Source organism: Oryctolagus cuniculus, chromosome 16, assembly GCF_964237555.1.
Source record: "Oryctolagus cuniculus chromosome 16, mOryCun1.1, whole genome shotgun sequence".
Classification (NCBI taxonomy): domain Eukaryota; kingdom Metazoa; phylum Chordata; class Mammalia; order Lagomorpha; family Leporidae; genus Oryctolagus; species Oryctolagus cuniculus.
The window spans coordinates 42,998,270-43,011,999 of record NC_091447.1 but is presented as its reverse complement, the minus strand read 5'-3'; the positions used below and the strand labels follow the sequence as shown (position 1 = coordinate 43,011,999).

At 44.0% G+C, this 13,730-nt stretch overlaps 1 protein-coding gene across 2 annotated transcripts in view; it reads right to left on the bottom strand.

The window, feature by feature from the left end:
- Positions 1-13,730, bottom strand: part of CDK6 (cyclin dependent kinase 6) — a 234,537-nt gene that overhangs the window by 171,817 nt on the left and 48,990 nt on the right. For both annotated transcript variants that reach the window (XM_051853341.2, XM_002713805.5), the window contains exon 2: positions 10-145. In XM_051853341.2, coding sequence (XP_051709301.1) covers positions 10-145 — 136 coding nt within the window. The remainder of the gene's footprint in view (positions 1-9; positions 146-13,730) is intronic.

Genomic DNA, 13,730 nt, shown 5'->3' with positions numbered 1-13,730 from the left:
TCTTGGTACCTTTATAGTTTCAGTGGGCACTCCAGGCTCCGGAACTTTATCCAGGTAAGTGGTCAAGTCTTGATCAACATGTTCAAACACTAGTGTTAGCTTTGTCTCTCTGTCTGTCCGGGACACTGTGCATACATCAAACAGCCTAGAAGAAATAGAGAAAGAGATTAAGTCAGTGTCAATAAGTAAAGAAGTAACCTGTATGTCTTCCACAATCCCTCAGCTTCATCACAAATCAGGAACACCATGGTCAGTGCCAAACATTCCTTATTATCACACGGAAAGATCCCAGTGGGATTCAACGCTTTCCTGTGAATGTGAACGCTCAAGAGAGGAACACTTGCTTACAGGAGGAGAACATCTACAGCAGTAAAGACTGGACCACGAGAATGGCTGCTTGGCGAATCTCCTTGGTTAAGAACCCACACAGAGCTCACTGACAGAGACAGCTTTAAAACCTGCAGCTCTGGAAAAGCATGCTTTTTCTTAGCTCACAGTTCAAGAACTATCAGAGACAGACTGAGTAGTCTTTGGAGGTACTAGACTCTGAAATGGAAGATTTTCCTGGAATTTAAGGTGTCATAGCCAAGGCTATGAAGTAAGTACGATAGAATACTAGAGAATTTACTTCCTAAGAAAGCCCTCTTCATCCTGGTGAGTCAATTGTTTCCCTAGAAAGGCTGTAAGTTCGTTTCAAAATTTCAAATGCCTTGTTAATCAAGACTGGAATTTTTTTTTTTAATTGACAAACAGTAACTCTGTGGGGTACAACGCAGTGTCTTGATGTATTAGTGATCTATTGTGCAGAATGATAACCATAATAAATCATTTTATATCTCCAAATTGCTAAGAGTTTATCTTAAATGTTTTCAGCACACAAAAAACATTAGTCATTAAGGCAACAGCTATGCTAGCTTGATTTAATCATTCTACAATGTTAACACTGATATCTTTTTTTTTTTTTTTTGACAGGCAGAGTGGACAGTGAGAGAGAGAGAGACAGAGAGAAAGGTCCTCCTTTTGCCGTTGGTTCACCCTCCAATGGCCGCCATGGCTGGCGCGCTGCGGCTGGCGCACCACGCTGATCCGAAGGCAGGAGCCAGGTGCTTCTCCTGGTCTCCCATGGGGTGCAGGGTCCAAGCACTTGGGCCATCCTCCACTGCACTCCCTGGCCACAGCAGAGAGCTGGCCTGGAAGAGGGGCAACCGGGAAAGAATCCAGCGCCCCGACTGGGACTAGAACCCGGTGTGCCAGCGCCACTAGGTGGAGGATTAGCCTATTGAGCCGCGGCGCCGGCCAACACTGATATCTTAACATTTCTTTTTTGGGGGAGGGGAAACACATTGTTAAATTATAGTGTGCTTCAATGATAAAAAAGTCAGACTAACAAATATTATAATTAAGTTTGGATCAGTGAACCTAGTTTCCTCCATGCAGTCTTACAACTAATTTAAGTTTTAGAAACAAGACCAAAAAAAGCCTTCAGTAGTCAAAGGAATTTTCAAGCCAAAGGAGAAAATTTCCTTTAGTTTCAGCCATGTCACATTTGCTGATGCACAAGACTCTCGCCTGATGTTTCAAGAACTGAACAAAATGGCCATAAACAAACTTGAAGTAAGTTTCCTGAAAAGTTATGCCGCACAAACACTAAGAAACAACCAATAAAATGATATTGATATTATAGTTTTTCATTTCTCAAAAACGGAGTAAACATCCTCTTCAAAGAGATGATTCAAGAGTGGGCAGCCCAATTACAAAAACACAGGGCTGCAGCTGGTGCTGTGGCATAGTGGGTAGGGCTGCTGCCTGAAGCACCGGCATCCTATACAGGCGCAGGTTCAAGTCCCAGCTGCTTCACTTCCAATCCAGCTCCCTGCTAAATGCGCCTGGGAAGGCAGCAGAATATAGCCCAAGTGCTTGGGTGGCTGCACGCACGTGGGAGACCTGGAAGAAGCTCCAGGCTCCTTGCTTCTGATTGGCCCAGCTCTGGCAGTTTCAGCCCTTTGGGGAATGAACCAGAGGATGGAAGATCTCTCTCTCTCTAACTCTGCCTTTCAAATAAATAAATAAATCTTTAAAAACAGAAAACCAGGGTTGCCTCTAGCTCTCCCTCTTTGTGAATCACCCCTGCCATGTGTGTAGTGCCCAGAAGCCTCACCCAGCCACCCAGCACTTCAGGGTCCTGTAAGTCCCACAACATTTGGTAATTCTTTGAATCTACACTAAATTTTCAAAGAAACTAAAGACAGCTTTAACTCATTTAAATATGGCAACTCAAACATCAGAATACCAACAGCTATACACACACTTCCCTGATCCCAACTACTGTTTAATTATGGGCAGGTTCAATTTTTCCTCACAGTTTTTACTTCCAAATATTACAATTTCTATAGTTGAGTATCTACTCCTAGGGGGCTGGCATTGTGGCATAGCAGGGAAAGCTGCTGCCTGTGGCACTGGCATCACATATGGACACTGGTTCAAGTTCTGGCTGCTCCACTTCAGATCCAGCTCCCTGCTAATGTGCCTGAGAAAGCAGCAGAGAATGGCTCAAGTCCTTGAGCCCCTGCCCCCATGTGGGAGACTGGGAAGAAACTCCTGGCTCCTGGCTTTGGCCCTGGCCCAGCCCTAGCTGTTGTAGCCATCTAGGAAGTGAACCAGTGGACAGAAGATCTCTCTCACTCTGTCTCTCCCTTCCCGACACACCCTAACTCAGCCTTTCAAATAAATAATAAATAAATCTTAAAAAAAATCTACTCCTAAACTTAACATTTTCCCCTTTTGTGACTTACTCTGGGAAATTATTCTGAAAAAGGGGGCCAGTGCTGTGGCGTAGAGGGTAAAGCTGCTGCCTGCAGTGCCAGCATCCCACATGGGCGCCAGTTTGAGTCCCGGATGCTCCACTTCTGATCCAGCTCTCTACTATGGCCTGGGAATGCCCAGACTGGCCCAGCTTTCAGCCACTGTGCCCATTTGGAGAGTAAATCAGCCGATGGAAGTTATCTGTCTCTCTCTGCCTCTATGTAACTCTACCTTTCAAATAAATAAATACATCTTTAAAAAATTATTCTGATGGGGGGCTGGCTCCGTGGCGCAGTAGGTTAATCCTCTGCCTGCGGTGCCGGCATCCCATATGGGTGCTGGTTCTAGTCCTGGCTGCTCTTCTTCCCGTCTAGCTCTCTGCTGTGGCCTGGGAAAGCAGTAGAAGATGGCCCAAGTCCTTGGGCCCCTGCACCCACGTAGGAGACCTGGAAGAAGCTCCTGGCTCCTGGCTTCGGATTGGCGCAGATCTGGCCGTTGCAGCCATTTGAGAAATGAACCAACGGACAGAAGACCTTTCTCTCTGTCTCTCTTTCACTGTCTATAACTCTACCTCTCAAATAAATAAAATCTTAAAAAAAATTATTCTGATAAAATAAAAATTCCTAATAAATTTATTAAAGACAGTGCCATAAACCTTGCAAGTCCAATACTATAAAAAATGTGACTGCTATCATGCATGGACTTAACACACTTGGTAAATTAAGGTAACTTCCATTTAGTCACAGGCTCCTCTGGAGCCATCTTATTTCCATTAAACCCGTACACTTGGGGACAGATTCACTTTTTCCTCCTTTATGAAGGAGAAAAAGAAGTTCCACAGTCATCGAGCTTCTTTGTATGTGTTGCTGCTGTTTTTGTGATAGAATAAAACAGCCAGGAACCCAAAATGGCATGTAGTAAAAGCAAATACAGGAGCCGGCCCTGTGGTGCAGCGGGTAAAGCTGCTGCCTGAAGTGCCGGCAACCCATATGGGCGTCGGTTCAAGTCCCGGCTGCCCTACATCTGATCCAGCTCTCTGCTATGGCCTGGGAAAGCAGTAGAAGATGGCCCAAGTCCTTGGGCCCCTGAACCTGCGTGGTAGACCTGGAAGCTCCTGGCTCCTGGCTTCGGATCGGCGCAGCTCCGGCCGTTGTGGCCACTTGGGGAGTGAACCAGCAGATGGAAGAGATTTCTCTCTTTCTCTGCTTCACCTTCACTCTCTGTGTAACTCTGACTTTCAAATAAATAAATAAATCTTTTTAAAAAAAGCAGCAAATACAAACATGGGAAGTGGCTCATAGTGTGTCCATTAGGATTGTGCTTCTTAAACACCACTTCAAAAACATTCTCCACTAAATTACATTTCCTTAATGGAAAAAAGTATACTGTTTATTACTGCCTTAAGTCAATAGTGATTTTAGCAGCTCCAGCTCTTAATGCACATATAGCTTGTAATATATCTATTTTGTTTATAGACAGATAGATATGACCATTTAGTGGTTTCTAAAAGAAAAAACTTCTGATGAGGACATAATTGGACAATGCAGTGATCCTAACATACTGCTGAAACAAGAGGTCACTTGCTCCCCCCCAAGACCGTTGTCTTCTGTCTCCGAAGTTACCCCACAGCACCGGGGACAGGCAAGTTGCTTCACTGCACTGAAACAGTCTTCACTCTCTGTATGACACAATTCAAGACTAACATCTAAGCCACCCACACTGTTTTCCTTAAAGTTACGTAACATCACTCTCTCCAAAATGCGAAGATTCCCTGGTGCCGCCTGCAGCAGCTGGACTCACACTTGACTTTCCAAGGATGCTCAAGGCATGCAAAGCTAAACTCGCGGAAGCCACTGCCGACTGCCCTACATGATAAATCCTGGAGAAAAGGCACTCGTTTTGACAGTTTTTAAAAAGTGGCATTTTATGTGTGACCATGCATAGAGAACATTTTTGCATGGATTTTAATGGATTTGCTTACATATTCTCCAAGGCTACCAAAAAAATTAGTGTTTGGTGTAAGTGGATCATCCAGGTTTGAGGAGATAATCCCTATTATTTTTAAGGTGTCATTATTGTCATTTGGGAAACAGCAGGTATTACAGTGTCTTTAGAAAATCACATGTGGCATCAAGGAAAATAAAGAACTAGCAATACCTGTAGCACACTGGCTTTTTTTTTTTTTTTTGCTCTAATGCTGACCATCAACATCCTATGGACTCAATACGCCACAGAAGACATTGGGGAAATATTGTTCCTCATTAAAACATGATTAAAAAAAAAAAGATTTATGTTATTTCTTTGAAAGGCGGAATTACAGGCAGCGAGAGAATGGCGATCTTTCATTTACTTGTTTATACCCCATATGCCCCAACAGCCAGGGCTGGGCCAGGCTGAAGCCAAGAGCCTAATACTCCAGCTAGGGCTCCCACATGGGTAGTAGGGGCCCAAGTACTTGGGCCATCTTCAGCTGCCCTCTTCTCCCGGGTGCATTAGCTGGGAGCTGGATTGGAAGTGGACCAGCTGGGAATGGAACCAGTGCCCATATGGGATGCCAGTGGCCCACATGACAGCTTAATCTGGTGCACCACAAAGCCAGCCCCTAAAACATCAAATTTTGTTTGACTCAATTATGTAGTAAAAATAATCACAGTACAAATGAGCAGTTGTTTTTTGCCCATTATGAGGTGAACGAACTTTGAATAAACAGTTGTATATCTTAGCTTCAGGGATTTTAGAATATAATATTTATGATGCTTTTTCATCTTTTATGAACCCCTTCAGATTTCCCTCCAAATCAAGCAAGCGTCACTTTGTTGGGCAGTATAGATGCTTTAATATAACCAACAACTTTCACAAAAGGCTGCTGAAATCACTAGTAACTGACGAGATGTCCGCAACCCCTAATACATGCTTATAAATCCACAAGGAATGTGGCTAGGCTGCCGATAACCAGAGTCACAGAGGTCTGGACATCTGAACCTGAATACCGGAAAAGATGCCAACTGTCTGATTCCTTGTGTTGACCAACATTTGAAGATTTTCTAAAACTTTTTTTGTTTATTCAGTGAACTGGCAAAAAAATACCAGCTCAATGACTGCACCACTGCAGTTCCATAAGAAAACCATAATCACAATGTGTTTAATATGAAAAAAAAATCTCAAGATGACTTTTAGAGAAAAAGAAAACTACTATTCACTGTTTATCCATTAGAGCTTAGCTCAATGTGATCCAAGTGAATGTTCAAAAAGTGGGAGTGAAAAAAAGTGGTTCTCAGCATTTATTGAGGCCATGAATCCAGTTGAGCTATGCAAAACGCAATCCAAAAAAGGCAGATAGGTTGTTATCATCTCACAATTAAGTCAGCCAAGCCCTTAAGTATCCCATAAAGTAAGTTCTCTTGCTGTCTCTATTGTCCTGACCCTCCAGCTGCAGGGCAGAGAACGAGCACTCTGGTCCAGTACAGCACTCAGCTTCCCAGCTGTCCTAGTGATGTAATTATCTCATAACAAAATATCTCCCTGAATTAACTCTGCATCCTACCCATTGTAATTCCTAATGACTGCTTCCTGTTCAGGCTCTCAGTTTAACTCGCTATTCTGGATCTATCCCATAGGCAAGTGGCCTTCAGCTAATGGATGGGATTACATCCAACAGGCTCGGGAATTCCAAAGATTACATTTGCGAAGGTCTCCCCAACAACGCGCTTTGTAAACACGAGCCCTGCCTTTCCATTGTGGGCTAAAATAAAAGGGCAATCTGTATTATCGGCTGTGACTAAACTCTGACCTGCCACAGGAAGTTCTATGTGGAATTTTTTCCTGTCACTTCCCTACCCCTACACTCTGCAGTGTTTGGGCATCAAATAGTTTCAGAGCTGAGAGATGCCTGGCACAGCTATGTAAGGACCATAGCAAAACTGTATTTGAACTAGGGCCAGTCTTTGGAACAGAGAAGAACCTTTTCTTTCTATATCCCATCTCCTCCTCTGGAGTCCATGAAGCACTATGGCCACAGCTTGTTGCAGCAAATCAATGTCCATACATCTCCCGAACCCTGCGTGACAGGCCAGGGTGCGCTCTTGAGCATTACTTGTGGGCTGAGTGTATACTCGCTCTCCACCCACACTGAATGGTACAGGTTCAGAAGTATGCTGCCAGCAATGGGCACACTGTTGGAAGGAAATCACTACTTCAGCAGCACCCATGAATGCCCTCCAGTCCTCGCCACGTGCAGCCACTGCACTCCTTTTAGAGTGTCCAACAGATACAAGTGAGGGAACTGTCTTTAACAGTTTTACTGTGTAGCAGAGGAAAAGAACATTTACACATAAAAATGGAAGTTATAATGTGCAGCTATAGATGACAATGCTCTAAATACTATGTGCCACGTGTCACACAGCCAAGTAAATCCATTCTTTATGTTATTACAATAGAGCACAGTTGTCAGGTAGTCTCTACCTTTCTGGAAACCATACCCACATTTCTGTGGAGGAATCAATCCTGCCTTACACTTGGGCAAGGTGGTTTTGGGGGCAGAGCTCAAAGATGGCATCTGGCCAACCCTGGATGAACAGAGTGGCAATGATTGATTTGGGGATGGGCAGCACCAGAACTTCTGGGAGAGTAAAAGCTCTCTTTATACTGGGATTACCAAACTGGCAAAGTAGATGCCTGCAGCTGCTGATGGCCGTCTCTGCCATCACGTCAGGCTTCGTGAACCTTCTACAGAATGTGGCTGGCGCACAGAAGAGCCTGAGAGACAGCAGGCAAGCCACTGCAGACGACAGCGTTTCTGCAGCTAGACCCACCAGGGCCTGACTTACGCCCTGGATCTATTAGTTACAAGAGCCAGTGAAATCACTTGTTGCTCACCTGGTTTGAGGTGGGTTTTCATCACATGCAACAAAAAACTGTCCTGATTAAGACATCTATAAATCATTTTGAAATCATTAAATGACTTCAAAGCATCAATAAATATCTGCCCTCAGACACATTGTGTATCACAGACAAAAGGAGTTAAGCACACGAGTAGCAGTAGTGTCCTCTAAGTGACCCCACCAGTTCTCCGATGTGCTAGGGCCAGGGCCACCTTAACTGGTCCTTCCATCTGTCAGTCCAAGTGGCAAAACTGATGGACAGCAGCAACCAGATTAATTCCTATCTTGTGTGGAAGCACGAGGCTTTCTCCCAGGTTTCCTATTAGAGGCTCCAGATCTGACCATAGAGACATTCCATGCAGAAAAAGGAAGCCGACAGACTCATCCTAAACTGGATTATGGAACCTGGATCAGGAGAGGGAAGTGCTGAGAGAAGGAAAAGCACTGTAAAATAACTCAAAGGCCCAGGGTGCAATTAACGGGAGGCTGCATCCATCGCTGAGAGGCAGGGCCTCCTGAAACCCTGGCTGAACACTCCTGCCCACTGCCTCGTGCTCAGAAGTGGAAATGCACGGCAGCAGCAGGGACCCCCCATGTGTCGATGCTGTGAAGTTTAAGGCAGTGGCAATCTGACAAGGGAATGCAAAGAGCGTCTGTTATTTCGAAATGATTTTATTCCTGCAGTCTTCAAGATAGAGTCTGTAAGCAAACTGCATACTTCAGCTTCTTGCAGCTCATCACCATCAGACTTGCTGTTAATCCAGTTTCAGCTTCTATCTCTGTGCACCTGGCAGGGTAGCTGTATGTTAATACCGCCTGTACCTGTTAACAAAACTGTTTCACAGACTAAATGGGAATCCCCCACAGTGGGCAAGTTTCCAAGATGTGTACTGCACTACAGTAAATACTGAAAATAGAGCAAACAGTAAAACTTGTGTATGTGCAAACACTGGTTACAGAAACCACATGATCAGCAACAAAACCAGCGTTCTCGGACTAGCTCCCAAATAAGCTATGCAGGATGGCTTCATGGCATACAGGACGCCTAAATACTTCTCTGCTGATAGTTGGGATGTCTTTGAATATTCAACAGGAGAATCCAGACGTCTCACTCAGTCCTAGAGCAAAGCCACACTTCTCCACAAACACTGTCTTCCAATAGCTACTGCATTTATCTGGACAGAAGGCAGGGAGAAGAATGGCACGGCAGCATCACTGTCAGGCCCACCACGTGCCATTATGGGGAAAAGGAAACGATTACTTTAGAGTTAAAACAAATAAGGAAAATCATTAACATACTGGCTGTCTTGCAGTGAAGCCAATGAGAGCAGAAGCAGTTAAGTGAACTCTGAAACACCATGAAGATCAGAATCTCACCTGAAGATGAGAAAGAAAACCCAGGCAGCGAAATAATAATGTGGAATACCTTTGCTGGTTCCAACACAAAATAGTCTTAGAAGTTCAAAAAGAACACAAAGCCAACTACCCAAAAAGATAAAAACCCTGGCAACTGGGACAACCGGGACTGCTGCATCTGAATTAGAACAGACAATTCACATCCTCAGCTACACTTCAGGAATGTACTGACACGCTTTGAGTCGTTTCCTTCTACAACAGTCACTTTATGAATGTACACATGTTGCTCAAAATAAAGGCCTAGGGCACGAGTTTGGCACAGTGGTTCAGATGCCTCTTGGGATGCCCACATCCCATATTAGAGTGCCCAGGTTCAAGCACTGGCTCTGTTTCTGATCCAGGTTCCTGCCATGTGCACCCTGGGAAGCAGCAGATGATGGCTCAAGTTCTTGGCAGCCTACCATCCTTGTGGGAGACCTGGATTGAGTTCTGGGCTCCTGGCTTTAGCCTGGCCCAGCCCTGGTTGTTGCAGACATTTGGGGAGTGAACCAGTGAATGAAAGATCTGTCTGCCTTTCAAATAAAATGGTAAGAAATAAATTTAAAAAATTTAAAAGGTGAATTCACAGGAATGAATGGATTAAGAGACCTAAGAACTTGTAGCATTTGGTTAGCGTAGAGGGATCCTAAGTTCCAACCCTGCACGCTATGCCAAAGATTATAGATAAACCAAGTAAAGACAGTCTGGATGTAGAAGCAGCTCTGAGTATTTTTACTAGGTCTTTTTTATTTATTTTTTTAAAGATATATTGACTTATTTGAAAGGTAGAGTTACAGGGAGAGAGAAAGAAAAGAGAGAGAAAGATATCTTCCATCTGCTGGTTCACCAAATGGCCTCAACAGCCAGAGGTAGGCCAGACCAAAGCCAGGAACCAACTGCTTGGGCCCCTGTACCCAAGTGGGAGACCCAAGAGATCCTGACACCTGGCTTTGGACTGGTCCAGTTCCAGCTGTTGCAGCCATTTGGGGAATGAAACAGTGGATGGAAAATCTCTCCCTCTCTGTCTCTCCCCCTCTCTTTGTGTAACTCTGCCTTTCAAGTAAAATTAACCAATCTTTTAAAAACATTTTTTAAAATAGAAAGAAATGAAATACAGTTACCTGCTATATCATGGATAAATCTTGAAAAGCACATGCTAAATTAAAAAAAAAAAAAAACTCACGAAAGGCTACCATCTTGCATGATTCCATTTATATGAAGTATTTAGAATAGGCAGATCCCGGCGCAATGGGTGAAGCCATGGCCTGTAACACCAGCATTCTATATTGGAGCATTGGATCAAGTTTCTTGCTTCTGATCCAGCTCCCTGCTAATGCACCTAGGAAAGTAGCAGAGGATGGTCCAATTCTTGGGTGCCTGCACCCATGTGGGAGACCCAGAGGAAGCTCATGGCTCTTGGCTTCAGCCTGGTGCAGCCCAGACCATTGTGGCCATTTGAGGAGTGAACCAGCAGATGGAAGATCTCTCTCTGCCTCTGCCTCTCTGTAGCTCTGCCTTTCAAATAAATAAATAAATACTTAAAACAGAATATGCAGATCTGTAAGTACAGAAAATAGATAGCAGCTGCCTAGGAGTAGAGGTAGTGAGGGAGGGTGGAGGAAAGAAAATGACTGCTGATGGGCCTTAGGCTTCTTTTTAGGGTGATGAAAATGATCTAAATTTAGATGTTTGCATAACTCAGTAAATGTACAAAAAATTGCTGAACTGCATACTTAAACAGGAGAGTTGTGCAGTAGAAGAGTCTTCTCGAGATACAGCTGTTTCAAAAGACAACAGGGATGCAGCAGGGAAGCAGCAGTGCAGGGGTCAGCACGTCGCCTCCGGCACAGGGACAGCCAAGGGATAGCGCTAGGTTTTGCTGTCAGGCTGTCTGGCTCCAGATCTCATTTCCAAGCCTCTATCATCCAACCCTGTATTTAGCACAGCACTGGGGTCAGAGACACACAGACATCCCCATGGCAAGTGAGAAGCACTGCTGACTGGTGCAATGGGAATGCCAATCCCCAAATGATTCCAGGATACACTTTGTATGTGGGGCTGAAAGTATGTTCAGAAAATACACAGAACTTAGAAAGTGAAGATTACTATGAGGGGCCAGCACAGTGGTGCACCAGGTTAATCCTCCACCTGCGGCACCAGCATCCCATATGGATGCTGGTTCTGGTCCCGGCTGCTCCTCTTTCAGTCCAGCTCTGTGCTGTGGCCTGGGAAAGCAGAAGATGGCCCAAATCCTTGGGCCCCTGCACCTGCATGAGAGACTGGGAGGAAGCGCCTGGCTTCTGGCTTCGGATCAGCGCAGCTCCGGCCGTTGCAACCACTTGGGGAGTGAACCAACAGAAGGAAAACCTTTTCTCTCTGTCTCTCTCACTGCCTGTAACTTTGCCTGTCAAATAAATAATAAAATCTTAGAGAAAAAAAAAAGAAAGTGAAGATGACTATGAAACCTCGTGTTCTTCCTATGACTACTCAGAAATATGTCACAGCTCAATTCATTCCACAGAACTTGAAAAAGATATTCCCAACTCAGAAATACAGGAGTTAAGTGGTATTTTTAAAAGCAAAGTGAACAGCTCTGACTTGAGTCACACAGAGTGCAGAACATTCTGGACGACTTTCAACACGCATTTCTCTCCACTCCTGACCTGTGAAAGCCCTGTTCTCCAGCTTTGGGCCTTTCTTGGAGGAATACGATGGAGCAGCCAACACGAGGCGGTGTCTGTGATGATGATGGCCGGGCCCCAGAAGAAACCCAACCATGCTTCATGGCCACCCCGAGCCACAGGTCTTTCACAACTCAGCATCCTTCCCAGGCGAGCAAAACTGTCCCAGCACTAATTCACTCAGGTACCGAGGCCACTACACACATGACCTTAGACACAGGAGATAATGATAAACTTAAACCTCAGCAGAAATTTAAGGAAATCAAAGTTATCAGTGATACACTACTTAAGCCTTTCAAATTGGGTCAAAAAATAATTCTTTTTAGTAACAGAACCAACCCAGCAACTGTGAGAGTTTGAGCAATTGGGCTTATGATCACCATGGAAGTAGAAATTGGCAATAACTTTTCTACAGAGTGATATGGTTATACATGCATGCACACAACAAGGTACTTCAAAAAATACTGGAAGGGGTATGCATTTGGCCAAGTGGCTAAGACACCTGTGTCCCAGTGACTGAGTCTGACTCCTGGTTCCAGCTCCTGACTCTAGCTTCCTGCCGATGCAAACCTTGGGAGGCAGTGCTGATGGCTCTACTAATTGTGTTCTTGCCATCCAGGTGGGAGAGATCTGGATTATGTTTTTGGCCCCCAGCTTCCTCCCTACCCCAACCCCCGCCACGGCAGGCATTTGGGGAGTGAACCAGTGAATGAGCTGTCTCTCAAATAAATATATTTTTTAAAGATTTTATTTATTTATTTGAGAAGTAAAGTTACAAACAGAGACAGTGAGAGACAGAGAGAAAGGTCTTCCATCAGCTGGTTCACTCCCCAAGTGGCTGCAATGGCTGGAGCTGGGCTGATCTGAAGCAATGGAGAAGCTGGGGGACACGAACTGGTGCCCATATAGGATGCCGGCGCTGCAGGTGGAGGCTTAGCCTACTATGCCACAGTGCTGGCCCCTCAGATAAGCATTTTTAAAATTTTGTGGAAAACTGAATTAAAAGGTAAGTTTATTTTGGTGCAAAAATTTTTCATTCCATGCATTTTTCCTTTTGCATGAACTTTGTGAGAACCCCTGATACAGGTACACACATACCATGTGACTCTAAAATGGTGATGCAAGGCCAAATTTATTTACCATGGAAAGGCAATCATAATATACCGTTACAAAAAAAATAACTTTCAAAGAAGGATGTACACCACGACTCCACGTAAGGAATAAACAGCAGAAAGATAAATCACAGTACTGCCAGTGGTTGTCTCTGGATGATGAGATTACGGAATAACTGTTTTCTGCTATTGGCTTATCTAAATCTTCTACAATGAGATTCTATTAATTTTAATATGAAAAAAATTACTACCTTAAAAACAAGAATTTTAAACCTTCTGATTCAAGTTTCCTTCCTCTTACACCGATGCATTTTTCTTCACTTTGCTCTGAGTTAATGAGAAAATTCTAATCATCGATACTAAAAAGATAGTTGTAGAAATTAAACATGTAAACATGTAAATTCTTTGTTCTAGGAGAAAACAATGCTATGCATATATTACTGCCCACCAAAGGAGAGCAATTACTAATTCTCTACCAACATGAAGTAACTTCACACACACTCAAAAGTAGAAAAATGAGATTATTTTTCTGTAACCTGGCTAGGAGGTCAAAAGTAACGGAATTACCATGAAGCAAAAGACACTGAAAGCTCTTATGGTTTTCAAATGTTCATTACAAAAGCCAAAGAAAACTACACAGAACTGTGGAATTTTCTAATGAGGAGCTTTATAGAGATCACCAAGTTCTATACGGTTGGTACACAGATGAGGAACACAAGCCAAGGCAAAGCTCACTGAGGAATAAGACGCCCGAGTCTCCTAAGAATTCAGTTCCCCTTTGAATGTAACAAAGGTACAAGCAACCAAAATAATTAAAGCTAGTCTAAACCAAGAAGGACCTTATACACATCAATATTTAA